At 46.4% G+C, this 24,284-nt stretch overlaps 2 protein-coding genes across 5 annotated transcripts in view; one reads left to right on the forward strand and one right to left on the reverse strand.

Moving 5' to 3' along the window:
* GPR148 (G protein-coupled receptor 148) overlaps positions 1–17,760 on the forward strand; it is a 107,775-nt gene extending 90,015 nt beyond the window's left edge. The window contains exon 3 of one of the 2 annotated variants that reach the window (XR_014220444.1): positions 17,408–17,760. The gene's annotated coding sequence lies outside the window, so the exon portion shown is untranslated. Of the gene's footprint in view, positions 1–16,899; positions 17,292–17,407 lie in introns of those variants that run through there. The other variant, XR_014220445.1, reaches the window with a different exon arrangement.
* Positions 63–24,269, reverse strand: KLHL6 (kelch like family member 6). Of its 3 annotated transcripts, XM_082225320.1 has the most exons (9): positions 23,976–24,131; positions 22,432–22,559; positions 20,883–21,311; positions 16,752–16,917; positions 12,126–12,575; positions 9,938–10,175; positions 9,309–9,511; positions 8,619–8,832; positions 63–772 (listed from the first exon to the last, which is right to left on the reverse strand). In XM_082225320.1, exons 3-9 carry the CDS (start codon positions 21,143–21,145, stop codon positions 471–473), a joined length of 1,836 nt encoding a protein of 611 aa, XP_082081446.1. In that variant the 5' UTR covers positions 21,146–21,311; positions 22,432–22,559; positions 23,976–24,131; the 3' UTR covers positions 63–470. The 3 variants fall into 3 exon arrangements, with proteins under 3 accessions (XP_082081446.1, XP_082081447.1, XP_082081445.1); XM_082225321.1 differs by lacking the exons at positions 22,432–22,559; positions 23,976–24,131 and adding an exon at positions 24,165–24,269; XM_082225319.1 differs by lacking the exon at positions 22,432–22,559 and having other exon boundaries at positions 23,976–24,104.
* Positions 24,270–24,284: the final 15 nt, after the last annotated feature.

Below are 24,284 nucleotides of genomic sequence, written 5' to 3' on the forward strand. Positions count from 1 at the left end.
ATGCCAACAATGACTGCAAATATTCAGGCTGCCTGCAACGTAGCAAAAATGACTTCAGATCAGAGTATTTACTTTATTTACTTAAAACATTTCTATCCCATCTTTCGATGCAAGTAATCAGATTTTTTTTAAATAAAATAAAATAGTAATATCCAAAGTGGCACCTACAAAAATATTAATAATAATAATAATAATTGCAACTCACAGAGCTCAGCATTGCTAATTATAGGGGGATCTCATATCGTTGAATGTCTCATTGGCTTACAAGTCCACAAATAGCCCGGTCCTTCTGGATATGATGTTAATTTAAGGCACATGCTATACAGCAGGAAACTGAGCAAAAATACATGTTTCTTGAAAAGACTGTGACAGCCTAGTGGTTTCATCCTGATCATCCTATATAAAAACCTGGGGGAATGAGGTATTTTATGATAACTTCTTCTTTCCTTCTCCCAAGTATCCCTGCAATGTCAGACTGAGACTGCTCCAGGCACTACCTTGCGGATGTATGTATAGGACTTCCGGAGAGTGACACTTCCGTGATGGGAGACTCCGCGGGGGAGGACACATTCTTCCGTCAGTTTCTGGGTCTCAGCATCCCAACACAGCACAGTGGCAATGACATCGTTCTTCTCGTCTCGTCCTCCGGTGATGAACAGCTTGTTGTTGCAAGGAGCAATCCCACAACTTGCTCGTTCGTGGCTTAACTGGGTCGCCAGGCACCAGGTGTCTGTGGGGGGGCTGTAAGAATAGACTGCCCTCATAGCTCCACCTGAAGCGGGAAGAGAGCAAAGGATTCCTTCTGGGAAATGTGTTTCTTTTGAAATACATTCTAGGCTTCAGGCCAAAATGTTAAGTACCAGGTTTCCTCAACCCACAAGACAAAGAGAAGACAGGACACTTACAGTGGTACCTCAGGTTAAGAACTTAATTCGTTCCAGACGTCCATTCTTAACCTGAAACTGTTCTTAATCTGAGGTACCACTTTAGCTAATGGGGCCTCCCGCTGCCACCGCGCAATTTCTGTCCCCATCCTCTTAACCTGAGGTAATATTTCTGGGTTAGCAGAGTCAGTAACCCGAAGTGTCTGTAACCTGAAGCGACTGTAACCTGAGGTACCACTATATTTCGAAAAGACAGCCAGCCAAAGACTTTACTTCATCAACTAGCCTTCATCAACCGGGTGTCTTCCAGTTGGTTTGGACTACATTTTCCAGAAGCCCATGCTCACTGAGGCTGGTGGGAATTGTAGCCCAAGACATCTGAAAGCCACCAGGCTGGTTGTTCTCATCAATGTGAACTGTGACCACCCCCCCCCCCATGGCACAGCATATCAGTATGAAACTTCAAAAGGGCACTGGGGATCTTTCATTGCATTTCAGCTTTCAGTGTGAGCTGTCTCCTCACACTGGGGAGACTCTACAAAGAAGTATTTTGCCTGCATAGTTTTTTTACTGCTACTGTAGCTGTGAAACAATGCACAATTATAAAGAAAGTAAATCTTATTTTTAAACTACTTCCCCATTTGTTGCCTGATTCTTTGTCAAGTGGGTAGAAAGGGGAAGCCAGTTTACTTTTGGTGAAACAAGATTTTATAGCCTAATTCCTATGCTCTCAACCCACACATGTGGGCGCCCAGAGGGATAAATCACAATTAATATACCCTCTCCTACCAGTCCTGTAACTCTCCAACCATTTGACTTCTCCACCAAAGGTGCATTCTTCCATTGTCTCCCGAGACAGATGGATGTCAACCAGTCAGCCAAAACCATTAAAACCCATCCCACAATTTACACTTCTCTGTGTGCATGCACAACCCATTAAAAAACATCTCAACATGTGTCAGGGGTTCAGGAGCAGAGACGCAGAGAAGGGAGGAAGCAGAGAGCGAGGGGGAGGAATCCGAAGGGAAAATGAGTGATGATGACGACCCGAGATCTCCAAGCCTAAGCAGTGAGTCAGAGGACTCCCAAAAGGGAGCCCCAGTGAGCAGAGCAAGGGGGGGTTCCGGGGGGACACCCCAGGAGGAAGGGAACAGAGGAGATTCAGAGAGTAGCAGCTGGAAGTCGGGACCCACGCTCATAACTGAGGGCGGCAGCAGCTGGAAGTCGGGACCCACGCTCAAGACTGAGAGCAGCAGGGAGGAAGGTAGCCAGGCATCGGGTTCCGGAGGCTGTCAGCAGGAGGGAGGGCACGAGTCAGGGGTGGTCACGCCCTCCTCAGAGAGCGAGGCAACGGTTAAGAGGAAAGTAGAGAGTTGGGCGCGCGCGCCAAGTTCAAATGCAGCGGAAGCTGGAGCAGTAAGCAGCCCGGAGAGTGAGCCAGGTCCCAAAGCCCGCCGCAAGGAGGCAGAAGGATCAGGGGGGTCAGCGTCAGAGGAGAGTAGAAGGGAGGAGGCCCAGGGGGGCAGAAGGACCCAGAGACGTAGGGAGAGGCGAAGGAGGTGGAGCAAGGCTAGGGTATTAAGCTGGTGTGCAAGAGGCGGGGACTCAGACGGGTCTTCGCCGACCTAGGGCAGAAGGTGTAGAGCTGCACGCTGCAGTTCGGAAATGAAACCTGTAACTTAATAAAGACTCTTATAAAGTGAACGCTGGTGGACTTGGTCCTATGTGAGCTGGGACTGGGTGGCAGCTCTGACAGTAAGACCCGTCTCAGAAAAGCTTCGGACACCTGATATCTCGCAGCGGAGAGAGAGGCAGCTGGAGGAGGGGATCGGTGTTTGGGAGCAAGCTCACGACGGTTAGCAGAGATGACGGAAGCAGAGACAGTTGCAGCGCTGCAACAGGCAGTTACCCAATTGAACGCGGAGGTACTGGCATCCAAGAAGAGGGAGGAGGATGCGGCAGCCGCCTACAGAGATCTCCCCGCCAGGTTTGAAGCATGGGTTAAACACGGGCAGCCAGGACCCAGACCGGAGGGGGTTGGGTTGGCACGGAGAGCAGGAGGGCTTGTGGCTCACTTCGATGGGAATTTACAACAGTACCCCAATTTTCGAGCAGACGTAATGTGCGCACTGCAACTGCTGGCAAAAGACTTTAGAGATGAGGAAGAGAAAGTGGGGTTCATACTATCCCATTTGCATGGGGATGCTAAAGCGTGGCTACGCAATTTGTGGAGGGATAAAGATCCGGCGCTTCAGAATGCAGATGCCTTTATCAAAGCGATGGATGCGTGTTTTTTGTCTACTATTGATGTGGATCTTGCCCGACGGGAGATTCATGGACTAAAACAAGGGAGGGCAAGCGTCCGGCAGTACCACGCCCGCTTTTTTGCGCTGGTCAGTGCCTTAGAGTGGGACCGGGATTCGCCCCCTGTCAGAGACCTGTTCTGGGAGGGTCTAAGCTCTGCGGTCAAGGATGAAATTGCAAGGGGGGAGAGGCCCCGAAGCACGCAGGAGGTGGTCCAAAGGGCGCTGACTGTGGGGGTGAGGCTGGAAGAACGTCCATGGTGCAGGGATGAAGGACGTGGAGGGCGCGAAGCAGCGAGAAGTTTCTCTTTCGTTCCAAGAGAAGCAGCGCGTGCGCAATCCACACCTCCACCTGGAGGGGGAGGGGAACCGATGGAGGTTGGAGGTGCAAGGGCTCAGTCAGCAGCCAGAGCCCAAGCACCGACAGCAGTGAAAGCGAAGCCTCCTAGAGGGAACAGGAAGTGTTACATCTGCGAGGATCCAGGCCATTTGGCGAAAGAGTGTCCCCGGAGGCTCCACAAGCACACTGCAGCCTCAGCAATGGTGACTGCAGCAACGCAGCAAGGAGAACCACAGCAGGGAAACGACGATGTCTGGCTGGAGACAGAGGCACTGGGGCCCAGCCAGACGCATCAGTGAAGCAGTCCCCAGCGATCTTGCAACCCACGGACCCCCTCCCACCCAAACCAGTAGTGCAGCTCACAGCATCTCTCCAGCTACCCGATGGCGTCACTATCGAAGTACCGCTCTCTGTGGATTCTGGGAGCAACGCAGACTTTATAGCGCAGGATTTTGTGGAGCAGCACGCTATACAGCTACTGCCTGCCACTCTGCCCCTGCAAGTCGTCACAGTGGATGGCAGAGAGTTGCTAGGGGGGCAGGTGGTGAAGCAAACGCCACCGATGGTGATGCGCCTTGGCAACCACAGGGAAGTCATCAGTTTTAATGTCACCCAACTGTCGGACACGCCCATTGTGTTGGGCATGAGTTGGCTGGACAGGCACAGTCCGACACTGGCTTGGTACCAGAGACAGCTGATCTTCGGCTCCTCTTATTGCGCAGAACACTGCATCCTGCCCAGACAGGAGGGAGAGGAGGAGGAATCACAACTGCAGTTGGGAACGTTGCAAGCAGTCCCCCACAAATACGCGGACTTTTTGGAGGTCTTCTGCGAGAAAGAGGCTGACAAGCTACCACCGCACAGGCAATATGACTGCAAGATTGACCTCCTACCAGGGGCGACGCTGCCGAAAGGGAAGCTGTATTCCATGTCTGAGGACGAATTACAGGAACTCAAACAGTTCATAGATCACAATTTGCAGCGCGGTTTCATCCGGGAGTCCAGGGCAGTAGGGGGCAGTCCTGTTTTCTTCGTGAAGAAGAAGGACACGCCCCAGAAAAGACTGGTGGTGGATTTTCGCCTCTTAAACAAGATGACCAAGCCTTCTGATTTCCCCATGCCCAGGATTGACGACCTGCTAGCGACGGTGCGCAAGGGACGCGTGTTCACCAAGTTGGACCTGCGAGGTGCGTACAATCTCATCCGCATGAGGGAGGGCGATGAGTGGAAGACAGCCATGTTCACGCCTCTGGGCACCTACGAATACAGAGTGATGCCGTTTGGATTGCAAAACGGTTCTCACTGTTTCCAAGCTTTCATGCATCATGTGTTGGCGGGACTCCTTTACAAGAAGTGCGTCTGCTTTCTGGATGACATCCTGATATTCTCCGACTCGCAGCAAGCCCATGACCAAGATGTTCGGGAGGTGCTGAAGAGGCTGCAGCAGCATAGACTGTACGCCAAACTGGAGAAGTGCCAGTTCGACACGACGGAGGTGGATTTCTTGGGTTACAAGTTGTCGGACAAGGGGCTAGCCATGGACAGCGCCAAGGTTCGTGCGGTGTTGGATTGGAAGAGCCCGCGCAATCGGAAGGAGGTCCAGCGGTTTGTCGGCTTCGCCAACTTCTATCGCAAGTTTATCAAGGGGTTCGCGATGCAGACGGCGGCCATTACGGACACGCTAAGCTCCAAGAAAAAGAAATTCATCTGGACGGAGCAGGCGGAGCAGTCCTTTCAGGCACTCAAGCGTCTCTTCGCGTCGGAAGAGCAACTGCTGCATATCGACCCCAGCAAACCGATGCGGGTAGAGACAGACGCGTCCGATAGAGCAGTGGGAGCTGTCCTGCTGCAAAGGGACCCACAGGGGGTCTGGAGGCCGGGAGCGTTCTACTCCAGAAAGCTCAGCAAGTCGGAGCAGAACTACACCATCTGGGACAGGGAGTTGCTGGCCATTCATGCAGCTTTCAAGGCGTGGAGGCACTTCCTGATCGGCGCCAAGCACACGGTGCAGGTCTGCACGGATCACAAGAATCTGGAGCACTGGCGCACGGCTCAGTTCCTGAACCAGAGGCAGATACGTTGGGCGGAGTTCTTTGCTGACTTCAATTTCCGAATAGAGTACGTCCCAGGCGACACCAACGTCATGGCGGATGCACTGTCCCGCAAACCGCAATACCTCGAAGAGGCGAAGCCAGCGGCAGCCATGCACATCTTCGCGCCAACAGCGTGGGCGTGCGCTTCAGCCACAGTAGACCTGGATGCGGTGCGGCGGGCGTTGCAGGACGACTCCTTCGCGCGGGCGAAGATGGCAGAGGTGCACAAGGGCACGGCGAAGGGCGACGAGTTCCAGATACGAGACGGCTTGCTCTTACGTAAAGGGGCCATCTACGTGCCGGGAGACGAACTTCGCGCCAGGGTACTGCAGCAGCTGCACGACGCACCCACGGCCGGGCACTTTGGCACGGAAAAAACGGTGGAATTAGTCGCAAGGGACTTTTGGTGGCCCAGACTGAGAGGGGAAGTCGCGGACTACGTTGCGAGGTGCGACACCTGCCAGAGGGCCAAACCGGTGCACAAACCACCGGCGGGACTGCTGGAACCGCTGCAAACGCCGTTTGAACCGTGGGAGAGAGTGGCCCTGGACTTTGTTACGGATCTACCCAGCTCGAGAGGCAAGACAGCTGTACTAGTGGTGGTGGACTTGTTCACCAAGATGGCACATTTCATTCCGTGTGCGAAGGTGGCCACGGCGGAACAAACCGCCAAACTGTTCATAGATCACGTGTTCAAAGTGCATGGTCTGCCGCGGTCTATCCTGTCCGACCGCGGGCGCCAGTTCGTCTCGAATTTCTGGCAGAAGCTGATGAGTTTTCTAAATGTCAAGGTCGATCTGGCATCAGCAAGACACCCGCAGACCAACGGGCAAGCAGAGAGGGTCAATGCCATCATGCAGCAGTACCTGAGATGCTATGCCAATCAACAACCTGCGACCTGGGTGGATTACCTGCCGCTCGCCGAGTTCGCTTACAACAACACGAAGCACGTGTCCACAGGGGTGACGCCGTTCTTCGCCAACAATGGGAGGAATCCCAGAACCTTCCCGGGACGGGAGAGAGTGGGGGACGGAGAACCACAGACGGCGGACGCATTCGCGTCAGAGTTGCAGGCGGTACACGATCAACTCAGACGGCAGCTGGAGCTAGCTAAGCACGCCTACAAGGTGCAAGCTGACAAGCACAGGCGGGTTGGCGAAGAGATCCAAGTGGGAGACTGGGTCTGGTTGGCAGCCCACGCAGTGCCGACCAGGTCACTAGCCAAGAAGAAGTTGGGGCACAAGCAAATTGGTCCGTACCAAGTCGAAGCACAGATCAACCCGGTAGCCTTCCGACTGGCGCTGCCGGAGGGTTCCAGAATGCATCCGGTGTTCCACAGGTCGGTGCTCACTCCCTACAAGGCACCTCACAGATTCCAGGAGCCAGGGACGGCACCGAGTCCGTTCCGGGAGCGGACGGAGACGCGAGGGGTGACGCAGCAAGACCCCATCAACGAGGTCACGGAGATTTTGGACTCCAGATGGGGAGAAGAGGGAGTCGAATACCTCCTAGCCAGAGAGGGCACCCGGGCCAGCGCCAATAGCTGGGTGCCAGACTACGCTTTGGAGGAACCCCTGCTCAAGGACGAGTTTCATGCCCTTTTCCCACACAGACCCATGCCAGCGAGCTTCTTCGACGACTGGCTGTTCACGCCCACACTTTCTTCCAGCACGTTCCATGGATTCGACTCGGACGGGGAACCCGCACTGAGCACCCGTTCCCCAGAAGGATCGCCGGCGGGTTCGGCGTCAGACACCTCGTATTGGTGGGACGATCGACCGGAGGAGCAATGGCGCCGGAAGTGGCTGGAGATGCCAGGTCGAGCGACCGACGCAGAGACTGACATGGACGTGTTCGGGGAGGACCTTGGGTTCGAGCACGGCGGTACAGAGATGGAAGCGGAACAGGTCAACGTCGGCGACCGCGAGGAGGAAGACTCGGAGGTCTTCAGTTGGCGGCCAACCACGGGGAGCGAACTGTATCCGGCATTCCCTCCCGTGATGATGGAGCACCCAGCACCCACACCTGAAAGCGGGGAGGGGGGAAGGGGGGGCTTCGAGGGGGGGATGGATGTCAGGGGTTCAGGAGCAGAGACGCAGAGAAGGGAGGAAGCAGAGAGCGAGGGGGAGGAATCCGAAGGGAAAATGAGTGATGATGACGACCCGAGATCTCCAAGCCTAAGCAGTGAGTCAGAGGACTCCCAAAAGGGAGCCCCAGTGAGCAGAGCAAGGGGGGGTTCCGGGGGGACACCCCAGGAGGAAGGGAACAGAGGAGATTCAGAGAGTAGCAGCTGGAAGTCGGGACCCACGCTCATAACTGAGGGCGGCAGCAGCTGGAAGTCGGGACCCACGCTCAAGACTGAGAGCAGCAGGGAGGAAGGTAGCCAGGCATCGGGTTCCGGAGGCTGTCAGCAGGAGGGAGGGCACGAGTCAGGGGTGGTCACGCCCTCCTCAGAGAGCGAGGCAACGGTTAAGAGGAAAGTAGAGAGTTGGGCGCGCGCGCCAAGTTCAAATGCAGCGGAAGCTGGAGCAGTAAGCAGCCCGGAGAGTGAGCCAGGTCCCAAAGCCCGCCGCAAGGAGGCAGAAGGATCAGGGGGGTCAGCGTCAGAGGAGAGTAGAAGGGAGGAGGCCCAGGGGGGCAGAAGGACCCAGAGACGTAGGGAGAGGCGAAGGAGGTGGAGCAAGGCTAGGGTATTAAGCTGGTGTGCAAGAGGCGGGGACTCAGACGGGTCTTCGCCGACCTAGGGCAGAAGGTGTAGAGCTGCACGCTGCAGTTCGGAAATGAAACCTGTAACTTAATAAAGACTCTTATAAAGTGAACGCTGGTGGACTTGGTCCTATGTGAGCTGGGACTGGGTGGCAGCTCTGACAACATGGAATTCAAAACTATCCCCATTCCTCCTAGTGGTGATTCCCAATGCAGAGGGACCAGAGTTTGATTGTATTGCCTTCTTGTTCTTCAACTGGAATTCTAGGAAAAGTGTTCCAGCTGTACCTACCCACAACATAGATGTGGTCGTGGAAACTGGTGGCATTGACACATTTTGCCTCAACAGGCATGGGTGATTTTAAGCTCCAGTTGTTTGTTGCTGGGTCATAACATTGTGTTTTGTCCGTGGCCAGCTTCCCATTGGGTCCTCCTCCAATCACATAGAGCTTCTTCTTGTAAGTGGCTGCCCCAAATGAACTGACGTTGACCATGAGAGGAGCTGCCTACAAGAATGCAAAACAACAGAATTGAGGAACATGCTGAAGATTCATCAAGACTTCATGCTCATGTATATTAATTCGTCATGTATATTAATGTATATTAAAAAAAAGTAAAGAGGAGAGAAATGAGTTGGGGGCAAGTGACGACGAGTGTACGACTGACGCAATTAAGATGCCCATGGCATTCAAAGGAACTTACTTCCAGGTAAATGTCTAGAATTGCCACCTTGGTTTTGCATAATGTGCATCCATGGATGATGGTTGATTGGGTAAAAAGAAAATGCCATTCTAAATTTATCTTCTGCATAATCTTACATTTGCATTATAGATGCAGGAAATGCAAAAAACAAAAACAAAAAACCCCACACATTTTTGGTGTGAAAACACCATTTGTCTATTAACCAACATCTGAGAGTAGAAAGTCGTTATTCTAGTCTGTTTCCTGTTTCATCAATACCAAAAGCACATCTGTACTTTACCTCTGACCAACAGTTGTGAAAAGAATCATATGTCTCCACACTGTTGATTCTTTGTATGCCGTCGTAACCACCAATGACATACACCTTGCCACCCAATACGGCCATTTTGTGTCTCCATCTTCCAACGTTCAAATATTCAATTTGGATCCATTTGTTGATGGATGAATTATATTTCCAAACTTCATGTTGCGTTTCTTTCCCTCCTGTGATGAATGTAAGATACCCAATTAGAACCAAACTTCCAGAATTTCTTCCTAGATTTTTGATTTCTAAATACATATAGCAATATTCTCCAAGAGCCAGCTCAATTCTTTTTTTAAAAAACTGAGGGTAAAACTTCCACAACAAAAGCATTGTAGGATAACAGCAATTTGACCGCAAACTTATAGTTTGGCAACAGTCCGACTCCTGAAAGAACTATGAACATTGTTACTTAATGTTTAATAGTCATAGAATCATAGAATTGTAAAGTTGGAAGGGATCACAAGGATTATCTAGCCCAACCTCCTGCAATGCAGGAATCTTTTGTCCCATGTGGAGCTAAAACCCAGGACCCTGAATTAAGAGTCTCGTGCTGTAACTATTTTTCCTCCCTCATTTATTTCCATGGGCATTATGATCTTCCTTACCCGATATGTAGACTTCATTTTTTAATGTGGCACAAGCAAACTCCACCCATTTTTTATTCTCACACTCGGCTTCTTGTTCCGTGTTGGGCAGTTTTGCCACTTCCAAACGACTGCGCCTCAAAGGATCAAGGCAGGTGACTTCAGCTACAAACTTTTCATCCTTTGTGCAGCCACCTATGATCATGAAGACCTCTGACTGGAATTCGTGCATTCTCGGCTTTGTTCTTTCAGAAATGATCTAAATGAAAGCAAAGAGCTGGAAAGATCTTTATCTTTTAACATTTTAACAAAAGGCCCCCTTCACTCCCAGTAAATAATTCCCCTAGGAACATACCAAGCTCCAGACACCTTCAAGAGTGTCTACCCACCTTCCGAATGCAAGCTGTGCTCATTTTTTTATTTTTTATTTATTAGAAAAACAGCATACAATAAAACTCATATAACTGCAAGTTACCAAACTCATCCCGATCAGTGTACTGGTGTATACAATATATTGTAGTAAACGTTTCACAGATTATTCCAAAAGATCTAGAAGGCATGATTTTAAGAGTTGCTTGCATGCATTTAATGCATGGTTGTTACCTATTTAAAAATATTCTTCATAAGACACACATGCCTAGCTCTATGAAATTATGTTTAGTCTAACATAAAAAACCCTCCACCTTTTCCCCTAACGACTGAGCAAATTGTGGCCATACAGCTTCAATATTCTTGGATAACACTGACTAATTATACCAGAAATGGAGAAAATGTGACTCTCCAGCACCCACCAACCCTGACAATTGGCCATGTAGGCTGGAGCTGAAGTCCATCAAAGTCTAGAGGGCTGCTCCTGAATTAGACCCATTTCAATCTGGAATCAGGTCGGAATTGCCGCTGAAATGGCCTTGATTGCCTCACCTTGTGCTGAGAGAATAACAGGGGAAGTACAACCCTGTTCATTCTCCTGGACCTCTCGATGGCATTCATACTGACAGATGGAAGTTGGTTAACCACCATTTTGATGGCTCTAGTCTTACATGGAAGATCTTTTTCTGAAAGTTATGCTGGGAAGCGATTGCTCTGCATCTCGCCTTGCTCTACCTATTCAATTTATATCTCAACCTTCCTCCCAAAGGAGCCCAGGGTGGCTCCACAGGTCTCCTCATCCTGTCCTCCCTGCTTTATAACTTCTATGTGATACCACTGGAGGGAAGTTATTCAAATATGTGCTGTGAAATACCATTGATATGCTGATGCCACCCAATTCAATTTCTTCTTTGCTTATGAGGCCGTAGAAGACCTGAACTGGTGACTGAGGTCAGGAACCTGTGGCCCTCCAGAAGTTGTTGGACTTCAGCTCCCATCAGCACTGAACGACGTGGCCAATGGTCAAGGATGATGGAGATTGTAGTCAGAACAACATCTGAAAGGCCACAGGTTCACCACTCCTAGTATAAGTTGTTACTAATACTAGATCAATAAAATTATCAGTATCAGCATAATATAAAACTAGTAATTATTTATTTACTTATTTACTTATATAGTACTATATAAGTACAAAGGGGTGTGAATTTCTCTTTCTTTTTATGCAGACTTCTTTCTTGCTTGAAAGAATATTCAATATATACAGTCCAACTCACACCATAAAGCATCCTGAACTTAACTTTCCATGACAATAGCTTGTGAATCTGCATTACAAACTTTAGGCTTCTTCCTCTTTCCAAATATATACTGATAAGGTGTTCAAAGGGAAAGTATGGCAGCTGTCCAACTCCCATACATTGATACTCATACCCAAAAAATAGTCACAGGTGGGGGAATCTTGTATCACCTCCTCAAAGTCTCATTTATTAGGGCAAAAGCTTTCATGGACTTCACTAGAGGCAGAAAGAACAGTGTATGTATGTTCATGGTTATGGGGGCAAAAGATGTAAGTAATTGAACCACTCTACTGTATATCTGTTAGTCTTTATGGTGCCACAAATCTATATGTTGTCTTTTCTGGACGAGATTAACATGGCTACCTTCTTGAAAATGTTACCATAGAGATGGATGTTAGGAAGTTAGCATTCCCAAAAGGCAGGATGGCACTACCACAAGCAGGAACACCACAGAAAGCTCATTGCAGAGTACCTATAGACACTTCAAGCAGTTCATTGAATCACTAGTCTGAACTTTTTCTTAATACAATCAACATTTAACTCACCTCGTTCCCTGATAGATGGTACATTCTGGCTTCTTGAAGCAGAGGAAAGACATCAGGGCACTGTCGGATCAGTGGCTCAGCTTCTACAGTCTCTACAAAATACCAAGGGTCCAGAAGGGGTAGTCTGACACCCTCAAGGATGTAAGGAAGGAGAGGAAGTCTTTCTGCTATTTTGTAATGCACCCAGTTTATAACCATTTCAAACACTTGAGCTTCGTCAGTGACACAGAGTTCATCACTCTTTAGCATACTATATAGGACATCCACAGGCAGTTCTAAGAACTCGTCGTAATTCAGTACTTGGGAAAAATTCTGGATAATATACCCCTTGACCTGCTGCTTCAGTTTATCAAGTGAATGAGCATCAGCCAGTCTCAGAATCCCAACACAGTTTTCTGGATGAAGAGCTTCATTGAGAAAATTGGAGCAAGCTTCTACCATTCGCAAAAACTACAAGCAGAAAAGGAAGCACATTAAGTTACTCTGCAGACATGCCCTCCTGCGCTTGTCGTTTATTTTACTGCTCTTAACAAATCTTAAGAATGTGAGGAAGCAATGTCCCTGATGTAAAATGTGCAAATGCCATGTTTAGTATGCATTGCTGGTGAAGGCAATTTGCCTCTGAATGCCAGTTTCTGGGAACCAAAAGCGGGGAGAGTGCTGTTGCACTCAGCTTACAGTCTCCCCATAGGCATCTGATTGGTCACTGTGGGAACAGGATGATGGACTAGAGGGGCCTTTGGTCTGACCCAGCAAGGGGCTTCTTATGCTTCGCTGAGCTGGATGCTGCTCATCTGTATAATAAACTTTAAAAATGCTGGGATGTGGTAAGTGGGGATTCCAGGGGAGAAAGGAATTCCGTGATGAGTGGGAAGATAAACAGTGTCAGGTAATAATAATATAATAATAAATTTTATTTATATCCCGCCCTCCCCAGCCGAAGCCGGGCTCAGGGCGGCTAACAACAATAAAACAGTACAAAAGTACAACGCAAACAACACTCTAAAATCATTCATTATAAAGTTAATTCAAATCAAGCCACTGGCAACCATTGGGCCAGGGCTCCGTGAAGATTGCCGAAGGAGGGAGTCAGGCTGTGCCCTGGCCAAAGGCCTGGTGGAACAGCTCTGTCTTGCAGGCCCTGCGGAAAGATGTCAAGTCCCGCAGGGCCCTTGTCTCTTGTGACAGAGTGTTCCACCAGATCGGAGCCACAGCCGAAAAAGCCCTGGCTCTAGTTGAAGCCAGCCTAACCTCTCTGTGGCCTGGGACCTTCAAGATGTTTTTATTTGAAGACCGTAAGTTTCTCTGTGGGACATACCAGGAGAGGCGGTCCCGTAGGTACGAGGGTCCTAGGCCGTATAGGGCTTTAAAGGTTAAAACCAGCACCTTAAACCTGATCCTGTACTCCACCGGGAGCCAGTGCAGCTGGTATAGCACGGGGTGAATGTGATCTCGCAGCGAAGATCCCGTAAGGAGTCTTGCTGCAGCATTCTGCACCCGCTGGAGTTTCTGGGTCAGTCTCAAGGGCAGCCCCACGTAGAGCGAGTTACAATAATCCAGTCTGGAGGTGACCGTCGCGTGGATCACAGTGGGTAGGTCAGGGCGAGAGAGGTAAGCAAAACTGATGTCACAGGGCCGATATGCACAATCATTTGGAGAGTGTAAGAGCCTGTACAAAAGGTGAGGCTCCTGAAGTGTCCAGACACCATCTTGACCAGACACCATCCCCAAACTCAGCCCTCCAGCTGTTTTGGGACTACAACTCCCATCATCCCTGACCACTGGTCCTGTTAGCTAGGGATGGTGGGAGTTGTAGTCCCAAAACAGCTGGAGGGCCGAGTTTGGGGATGCCCGATCTTGACTGTGAGTCCTGGAAGACTTGCTCCCTGAATTGCTGGCCTTTTTCTACCTGGCCGTATTGTTTAGGGAGGTTTTTTTGTATCTTTATTTTTAGATCTTATTATGATTTATATGCAGATTGTTCCATTTGGTTCTGTACTTTTTGATGTGCTTATTTCTTGTTGGCTGTAGTCTAAACCACTGAGCCTAGGGCTTGCTGATTGGAAGGTCAGCAGTTCGAATCCCCTTGACGGGGTGAGCTCCCGTTGCTCGGTCCCTGCTCCTGCCAACCTAGCAGTTCGAAAGCACCTCAAAGTGCAAGTAGATAAATAGGTACCGCTCCGGCAGGAAGGTAAACGGCCAGAAGCGGTTTAGTCATGCTGGCCACATGACCTGGAAGCTGTACGCTGGCTCCCTCAGCCAGTAAAGCAAGATGAGTGCCACCAATCCCAGAGTCGGCCACGACTGGACCTAACGGTCAGGGGTCCCTTTACCTTTATGTTTGTAATTTAAGTAAATATTTTTATGTTGTAAGCTGCCTTGAGCATGGTTTTAGCATGGAAAGGCAGCATACACATAAAATGATGATGGTGGTATAAGAGGTTTTCGCCTCAACATACCATGCACATGGTCTGGATCAAATGTTGAAAGAGGGTGAAGGGCAGATCAGATTGACTGGGTGGGAATGGGTTTGAGAGTTTACTAGTTCTAATTGCACCCATCTCAGACTTCAGTTTACTGTGAATTTGTTTTCATTGTTACTCAGGAAAGAATGCTGCCTTTGGTTAACCCTGGATAACAAAGGAAACATGGGCCCTGGATAGTACACCTGGAACTCCCTCGAATCTTTCACCGCTCAGAGATTGGGAGTGGCATGTAACACTATACATACCAAAATCCCAGCTAAAATCTCAAGGAAAGGCTGAGCACTCAGGGTGCTTCCAGATATCAATAGTTCAGCAGTTTTCTCCATAACTTTTTAAATAATATGCACCTAACCTTAGAGTTGATGGAGTACAAAGTAGTGCATGACTTTTTTTATAAAAAAGTAGCTAAAAGGAAAAGAGGGAAGTGAAAAATCTGAAACACCATTTTTAATGGTGATGGTGTATTTTAAAGAAGTGTTTACAGCAGTTTTGTGCTGAGAGCCATGTCCTGTTGACACATTTAGGCTACTTATCATAACAGACCTGGCCTATAAACCACTGGTTCCTGTTTTTTAAAGATACATGTGGGCAAACATTTAAAGAAACGAAGCTCTCAAATCAAAATTAGTTGTACTTATTCCATTTAATAAACTTCCCCTCTGTATCATATTTACAGCCAGCTTTATCTGCCACACATGGAGTGGAGCCAGGCAGGGCTGGAACTACAAGTTAATGGGACAAAAACTGGAAGGAATGCTGGTCCATTTAAAAATAATTCACGTGCTTCAGCACTTTTTATTATTGTTGTGATCAAGCTGAAAAATTAAAAAGCTTGCTTGATACTTTGAGCTATTTTAGGTAGTCCTCATTATGCCAGTCCCATTAAAGTGGGGTAGGTGTAAAGGTGTAAACGGACCACTGACCATTAGGTCCAGTCGTGACCGACTCTGGGGTTGTGGTGCTCATCTCACTTTATTGGCCAAGGGAGCCGGTGTACAGCTTCCGGGTAATGTGACCAGCATGACTAAGCCGCTTCTGGTGAACCAGAGCAGTGCACGGAAACGCTGTTTACCTTCCCACCGGAGCAGTACCTATTTATCTACTCGCACTTTGACATGCTTTTGAACTGCTAGGTTGGCAGGAGCAGGGACCGAGCAACAGGAGCTCACCCCGTCGCGGGGATTCGAACCGCCGACCTTCTGATAGGCAGGTCCTAGGCTCTGTGGTTTAACCCACAGCGCCACCTGCGTCCCAGGGTAGGTGTAGGGATGAGCAAATTGGTCCATTATGGTTTCTGCTGCCTCTCACTGTGGAGGCAGAACACAGCCATCATGGTCAGTTAAGGGTAGGAGCAGCATTATCAAAGTAGCAGAACCAGGGATGGACACAAGGCCAGCACTCCAGTCTGTCCTGTCATAGGCAAGCAGACAGCCTTCCTCACAACTTTGGGGGTGGGGGGTAGAGTTGGGTACACTTTCCATTATTAAGTTTGGAATAGAGTGGAAGACAATAATCCAACTGGAGAACAGCCTTTACCAAAGGTGTCATGGGCTCTTAAGATACTCAAACTCAGGACGAAAGGGAGAAACGTGCTAAGGGAAAGGCACGCTTGGCAAACCCTCACCATGATCAACTCCTGCCCGGAAACCAATGTCCCCATTGTGGAAGGATGTGTGGATCCAGAATTTTCCTCCATGGTCACTTACAGACTCACTGTTAAAACCGTGTTTATGGAAGACAATCTTACTTGGCTACAAGTGATTGCCAAAGAAGAAGGAGGAGGAGCTGGGCAAGGCAGGCAGGCAGAGCCAGCCCTTAAACAGCAAAAACCAGTTTAAGGCTGCAGTGCTTTGCACACTTAATTGGGAATTGATCTTGGACTTACTTCTGAGTAAGCACGTTTTGATTCACACAGCATGCCTTGCTTGTGAACTTAGGCTGAACATTAGATCTAGTCATTAAATAGAGCAGCCAATGAAATCCCAAAGCAAAATATTGTTTCATGGTAAAATTCAAGTTGCCCGAAGACTAATCCAACAGCTGTGAATTAGCCATTTTCACACTAAACAATGAGCTAAAACTAGTACTCACATGAATTTGGTATGGTTTCTATGTGCTGTAAATATTTTACTTCACTAACCTGAAAAAGACTAGCGGCTTCCAGGACTTTCTGGACATTTTCCTTAGTGATCAGCACTTTGCTTGTGTAAGTGTAATCCAAAAGAATCTGCATTGTTTCAGCATCAACTCCCTTAATTACTATTTTTTCTTCATACTTTTCTTTCAAGTCGTTGCAAAACATTGCCCTGAAGGGGAAAATACGTAATTTCTTGGAAGACCAGTCATTCTGAAATACACTCTGGAAACAAACATACTAATAATCCCCCAAACACTTCATATGTAATTTATTTTAAAGTATGTTTATGCTATTTTTCTATTTTAAAATATTGAAAGTCGCTAACAATATATATCAGATCAGAGCAATAATAAAAAATGTAACTACAAAACCATAAGAGCAATCCTTTAAAACCACCGAACTGATCTATAAAACATATGGCAAGCTCAGTACACACTAAAATACATCTTATACGGTAAGTCTGAACGTTATTATTAAAAGATTCTTGTTTTTAACACATGCTATTAATTTGTTTTTGATATTGTTTGTATACATACTGCATTGGGTTATAGTGTCTTATTATAATTCAGATTTGAAAAATTAAAATAAATAAATAAAATGTTGTGTCTAATCAGCTAATGAGTATGGAATAAATGTGGTTTTATTCCAAACGCCAAAAGCCAAGCAGAGGTGGAACTGTGTGGATCTCATGCTGGTGCCAGGACAAAGAAGAACCTCTTCTCAGTGCTCATCTGTCATACTTCAGATGGCAAGAAGACATAAATCAGAGTCTCACATATTGACCAGAGGAAAATTCACATGGGATGGCACAGTTCTCCTTCTAAACCATTGGGGTTGTAAACATCAATACTTTGAATTGACACCAGGAACAAATTTGTAATCAATAAATATGGCATGATGCTGGAATAGATTATCTTTCCTTTGAGCCTCCATTAACACCTTGGCAGCTGTATTTTGTTTCTGATGAAGTTTCAGAGAGAGCCCCATATAGAGCATGTTATAAGAGGGACAGGTAGCCTGTGGCCCTCCAGATGTTGCTGAACCATCTCTGAGAGATGAGTGGCTAATAAATGTTTTAAAATAAATAAGTACAAGCACCAATACCGCTCCACAGCCTCCCTAGGATCAAAAGATGGAAATGAAAGGCAGAGCAGCTGGGTATCTTCAGCATATTGATGACACCTCAACTGAAATGTATGGAGGGCGTCATCCAGTGGTTTCATGGGGATGTTAAACAGCACAAGGGACCAGATGAACCCATTCAGTACCCAATAAGCCAGGCTTCCTCAAACTCGGCCCTCCAGATGTTTTTGGCCTACAGCTCCCGTGATCCCTAGCTAGCAGGATCAGCGGTCAGGGATGTGGGAACTGTAGTCTCAAAACATATGGAGGGCCGAGGTTGAGGAAGCCCGCCCTAAGCCATTGTTCAGGGTGGAGCAGCAGTTTCTCAGAATGTCCTCCTAGGAAGTCTTTCAGAAAGATGAGAATTTGAACCACAATATAGTCAGATAGTTCAGAAGGGTACCAGAGTAAATGGTATTGAAAACCACTGAGAGGACAAATCAATGGGAATACACTCCCTTGTCTATCTCATCACAGTGAACAAGGGAATGTCTATCCCAAATCTGAGATGGAAGCCAGTTTGAAAAGGATCTAAATGATCGGTCTCATCAAGAAATAATTGAGCCACCACATCTTGCCCTGATATAGCCTTACAATAACTTTGTATGATATTTATTATTATTATTATTATTATTATTATTATTATTATTATTACTCCTCCTAATACAGATAAGAGCTAAGGGTGAGGAACAGTGGCTTGTCTGGGGCTACCCAGTGAAGTTCAAGGCTGAGCTGAGATTTCAATTGGAAACCTCCCAGTTTCTAATGTATGTTCTTAATCACTCTGCTACACTAGGTATACATATCTGTGTTTTAGCATTTCAGAATCCTGGAGTTATTGTCACTCTCTTGCAGTGGCGTAGCGTGGGTTGTCAGCACCCAGGGCAAGGCAAGTAATTTGCGCCCCCTAACCCGTGGATTTGCGCCACCTAACCCGTGGATTTGCGCCCCCTAACTCTAACCCCCAGATGTTGCGCCTGGTGCGGCCGGCCCCCCCCTGCACCCCCCACGCTACGCCACTGTTCTCTTGACATTTGTTTTCTCACATCTAACACTCAAATATTGCTGTATAGAATAATTGTGTGTTTCAAGGACCTCTTGGTCAATTGTCTGATTGGAGTTGTTTTTTTCAGCGTAACTTGTTGGTTTACAGCAGGGTATATTAATCTTGCTTCCCTTCTTTGAAGATAGAAACATTTGGGCTTTTTCAAGGCTAAGCAGTCAGAAAGGAGCCCAGATAAACTTCACACAGGCAACCCCTTTTCTGCATAAAGCTGAACCAAAGCTATTGTGCCTAGTTCTCAAGGTGGGGGATTGTTCTAAGCATGGCGGAGAAATATTAAAGTCACGTTTCATCAAAACAACATGTACATGTTTTTGGCTTAGTAAGTCATCAGAAGTCCTCTCTCCCCAAAGATAAAAGGTTGTGCCAATCACATGGGATGGTCCATGGAATTATCTGGTGGAGAACGTTATGTGGTTTTCGAAATATCTGATGTAAATATGTATTCTTGTGGAATCGTTAACTATGAGTAGCTGAATGGCAAATACTCACCTGTCAGAAGACCAGTATAGATAGCTACACCATTGTAAGATTAATTTACAGACTGAGCCTATCCACATTCACTTGGAACTCTTGCTGAATTAAATGATACTCCTCCCAAGCATGCACAGGATTGCAAGCGTAGTCATTTAATATTTCTGAGTATCGCTTCACCCCTTCCCCACAAACAGTAACCAAAAATGAGACATTAAAATGAGACTAGTAGATTTGAATTATGGTTGTAAGACACCTCATATCCAAGATACCAGAAGCATTCTCTTATGCCAAAAGAAAGGCAAGATCTTGTGTCAAAATAATTTTGTTAGTTTTCTGTGACTGTGCAAGGGATAGTTTTCTGTGAATTGATAAAGTGGATAAAAGTGGATAAAGTCCTACGTTAGCTACTTTAAAAAAATGCATTATGATGAGTAGAAATACAGAGGCCAGCAATAAGTGCCTAAAATGGCCCCAATTACATTTGGAATTAAATACGCCAAACATTCCCCCCTTCTGTTCTACCAGCTAGTATAAATGTCACACCTTGACCTGACTGAGTAACTTTTGGCACCTGAAGTTAATAATGTTTCTCTTACCATTAAAAAAATATAATAAAATCTATCCCCATGTCACAATAATTCTCACTGACAGGGATTGATAAAAAAAAATTCTTTTATTTTCCAGTGTAATTAGAAACATGATAGTGGAGTATTTTGTTTCTCACTATTCATTCGGCATATTTTCTCACAGTTTCCAGAAGGAACACCATTTCCTAGCATACGCTACAGAAGGTGACCCTGCTGGATTTCAGTGTCTTCCTTCCATGTGTTTTTCCCATTTCTCAAATTACTTTCTTAATTTTAGAACTCCAAGAAAAATAGGAAGCACACTCCTTTCCCCTCATTGATTGCTTTTGCCATATGTCACCCTCCTCATGGAAACAGGTTTTTTGGGGAAAGGATCATTTAGCTTCCACACATTCAACTGCATTAATGATAACATAAAAAGGTAAAGGTAAAGGGACCCCTGACCATTAGGTCCAGTCGTGACCTACTACCTAAAATACCCAGGAGCCTGTGGAACAACGCTTTTTAAGGGGCAGCTGTTGAATTAATATTTTATTTTTTTTATTACCAATACAATTATCTGGACATAGTTGGGATTGTTATGGAGAGGGAAATGGGGAACTGTAATCGATTGCATGTCTGTTCCTATATTCAAAATTTTTCTATCCCACATACCTAGCATTCTCAGTTAATATTCTGGATGCTGTAATTATCACCCTTCTTCTGACATGCCACCAAATATAGACATTTTGGAAGCTCATTGACTGTTGGGATAGGTTTCAAATCAAGTGCTCGCGAAATGTCCCTTTCCCATCTTGCCTGCTTAACTATTTCTGGTTGCAATTGAACATCCAAATGAGAGGAGAGGGGTGGGGGGAAATACTTAATTTTAAATATCTCCCTTACCTAAAATAATTGCTTGCCGCTGCTAGAACCACTCGGTGGCATGAGAATTTCATGTTGCCCACACACAGGGTAACGTCTGTGAGAGAGTTTTCCAGTCGGAGGTTCTCCAAGCCGTTCTGCAGCACCATGGATAGGCCTGTGTCATCAAACTTAACCCTTTCACTGATGGAGACCTCCACAAGCTCTCCCATGTTCCTGGAGCACTCATTTTCCAAAGGCAACGGAGATTCCTCCTCCAAGTTCTTCTTCACTATGTCTCCCATGTTTCGATCAGAAGCAGCACATCATGCCATTGATACTTCAATCTAAGATGGTTCCTGAGCTTCAGACAAGTCATGCTGCAGAAGCAAGACGGATTTCCTGTTTGGGCCTCCCCACTTATCTACAGCTGTCACACATGCATAACAGGAAGCCTTGCACTTTCTCATCCTGTTAACACAAACAAAGTCAGTGGGGTTGTGTTGTTATTTTTTAATTCCACACATTTCCAAGCAGTTTTACTATACCTAAAGAAGACTTTAAGGTGCCCTTGTATATGGGATTATAACGCATGCCAAAGACCTCTAAAACTGTTCTGAAATCAGCATTCTGCTGCATAACATATATGTATATATCCATCCAGATATACTTGATGAGCATGATGGGAGACTTATGGGGTTATAATTTTAACAACCAGCATTTTGAAAGAATGCCTAGAGTAAAAATAAGCTTTGCATGCATGCATTTATGTATTGTGTGGTAACAACTGGCAATTGTCTTGGCTTTGAGAGGTATTACTCGCCAGTTTGGAAGTATCAACAATATTGTTTTCTAGCTGCCTGCACTGACTATCTCTGTATCTGCACTTTATATATATTTTTATAAACTATTCACAGCTCAGTGAGGAATTCAGTACAGGGATGGCCTGAATGAACCAAAGCTACGTTTGCCATTTTGGATAGCACTTAAAAAATAAATTTTAAAAGCTCCCAAATAACAACCTCCCTCTCATAAGTTAATGCTGAGATACATGGTATTATTGGTTAATTAAAATGCAATTTCTATGGATGCAGAATAAAAAAATTCCTTCCAGTAGCACCTTAAAGACCAACTAAGTTAGTTCTTGGTATGAGCTTTCGTGTGCATGCACACTTCTTCAGATAACAGGTAGACCAACACGGCTACCTATCTGTAACTGGAACTATGGATACAGAGTTTCCCAAATATGATGCAACCGTGTTCTTAATGCAAAATGTGAGCAGTTATTACAACAAGCATACAATTTCACCTGACCACTTTCTATTATTATTATTAATAATAATAATAATAATAATAATAATAATAATAATAATAATATACCCCATCCATCTGGGGTAGGTCTTTAGAAGCATGACATGGATCAGATGCCAGCCATATCACAGACAGCATAATGGCAAGCATTATATGCATTATATTGATTAGCAGCAGCAGGAAAAAACAGATCTGCTAAGCTCTGTGCTGGAGTGACTCCAACGGCTGAGTCACCTTTATGATGTCTTGGGAATGGAGGCTTCTGTGAGATAACACTTACTCTCTTCACTCAGCCCTTACAGTCTACTGCAGTTTATCACATAGATTCTCAGAATTGCATAGAAAGTTTCCATGCTTCAGTCTGACATCCAGGAATAGTTGGCACAGGTGTAGAAACTTTCCACATGACTGGAAGGATCAACATGATAAACAATGTTAACTTGCAGCCACCATGAATACAGTACAGTCACCATGCAGTAGTCTCTTGTCATAGGGAGAAAGCTGCCATTGATTATATTTCAAGAGACTTAATCCATATGCTTCTTTTGTTTCCATTTTTAAAATTATATTTACCCTAGATCCCACCAACGCTTTGTCCCTTGTATTTCACTTGCTGTTTTAGGAGTAACTTTAGATGGCATTTTGTCACAGGACTATCAAGCCACACCTTTGGTAAACAGGACTGACAAAGGTCCCCTCCAAACTGTCAATATTTTGTGGGAAGGACTGAAGCGCATACCAAAAAATTAGGTTTGTGCAATTAAAATGTGCAACAAAGCCACTTTGTGGTTAGGAAAGTGACAGGGAAGTACATGCATGGAATGAATGAATGAATGTTTAACAGGAAGACACATAGACAACCCACAAGCAAATCAGGATGAATGTTCATTGCCGCATAACCTCCCCACCAACAAATCAGAACAAAGCATTAATAAAGATTGAGCATAGTCTAACCTCCGCATAAGCTTTTATGCAGGCAAATAAGAATAAATGCTCTCTAAACAAGTCATCTGGAGGAGCCACTCTTATTAGTAGCACTGGCTATAAAATTCTCCATAATTCAAATGGACCACACACACACACAAAGGTTAATTTGTGATATAAACTACCACCTTGACTAGTAACAACTGCCACAATTTGGTATTGTCTATATCACGGGTGTCAAACACAAGGCCCGCGGGCCGAATCCGGCCCGCCAGACCTCGTCATGTGGCCCGTGTAGCCGCCGCCGGCCGCCAGCCTTCACCTTTTATTCTCACTTTTTTTTTTTTGACACAAGAAAGCCGCCTCTTCAGCGCATGCACGGCAGCCTACGAGCCAAAGAACGTCTGCCCTCTAGCTGGCCGTTCTACACAGGAAAACTCCACTTTACATGTCCTTTACCTAGTCCTACAGATACAACCGGCCCTTTGAGGGTGACCAAACTGCTGATGCGGCCCCCGATGAATTTGAGTTTGACACCCCTGGTCTATATGAATCAATTGGGCAAGTTTTTCTGGAAATGTTGAATAATGAATCCTGGAAACTGTCATTTACCCCTCACAGAGCTATAATTCCCAGCACCCTTAACAAACTACAGTCCCTGGGATTCTTTGGAGTAAGTCATGTGCTTTAAATGTATGGTGCATAACACAGGCTCTGTCTCCTGGACCATTTGTTCATATTCTTCTCTTTCACATTTTTTCTTTTGAAAGACTAAGTGTTACAGCCTGGTTCCATCCTAGCTAAGTGCTTCAGGGTGCAGGGTTATTCCTACATTTGTTTACCCCCTTTCTGCCATGGCATCTCAGGCAGTTTACCATTTTATTTGCATTTCTTGCCTACCTTTCCTTCAAGGCTCTCAGTGTGGTGTACATGGTTCTCCTTATTTTATCCTCACAACAACCTTGCGAGACAGATTAGGCTGAGACAGTGACTAAGGCCACCCAAGTGAGCTTCATGGATGACTGGGAATTTGAACCCTGGTCTCCCAGCTAAGCAGTCTAAAACAAATTCACAAGACCAAATGCAGACCTAGCACTGAAGGCAAGAGGAAGAAAGTGCTCAGCTCTGCCCCTCTGGTGCAACGCGGCATTGCATCGCAAACCGTGAACTACATCTCCCAAGAACGTTTGCAGCCGGCCCGCCTCTCAT

This window comes from Podarcis vaucheri (assembly GCF_965113315.1).
Source record: "Podarcis vaucheri genome assembly, chromosome: 5".
Taxonomy (NCBI): Eukaryota; Metazoa; Chordata; class Lepidosauria; order Squamata; family Lacertidae; genus Podarcis; species Podarcis vaucheri.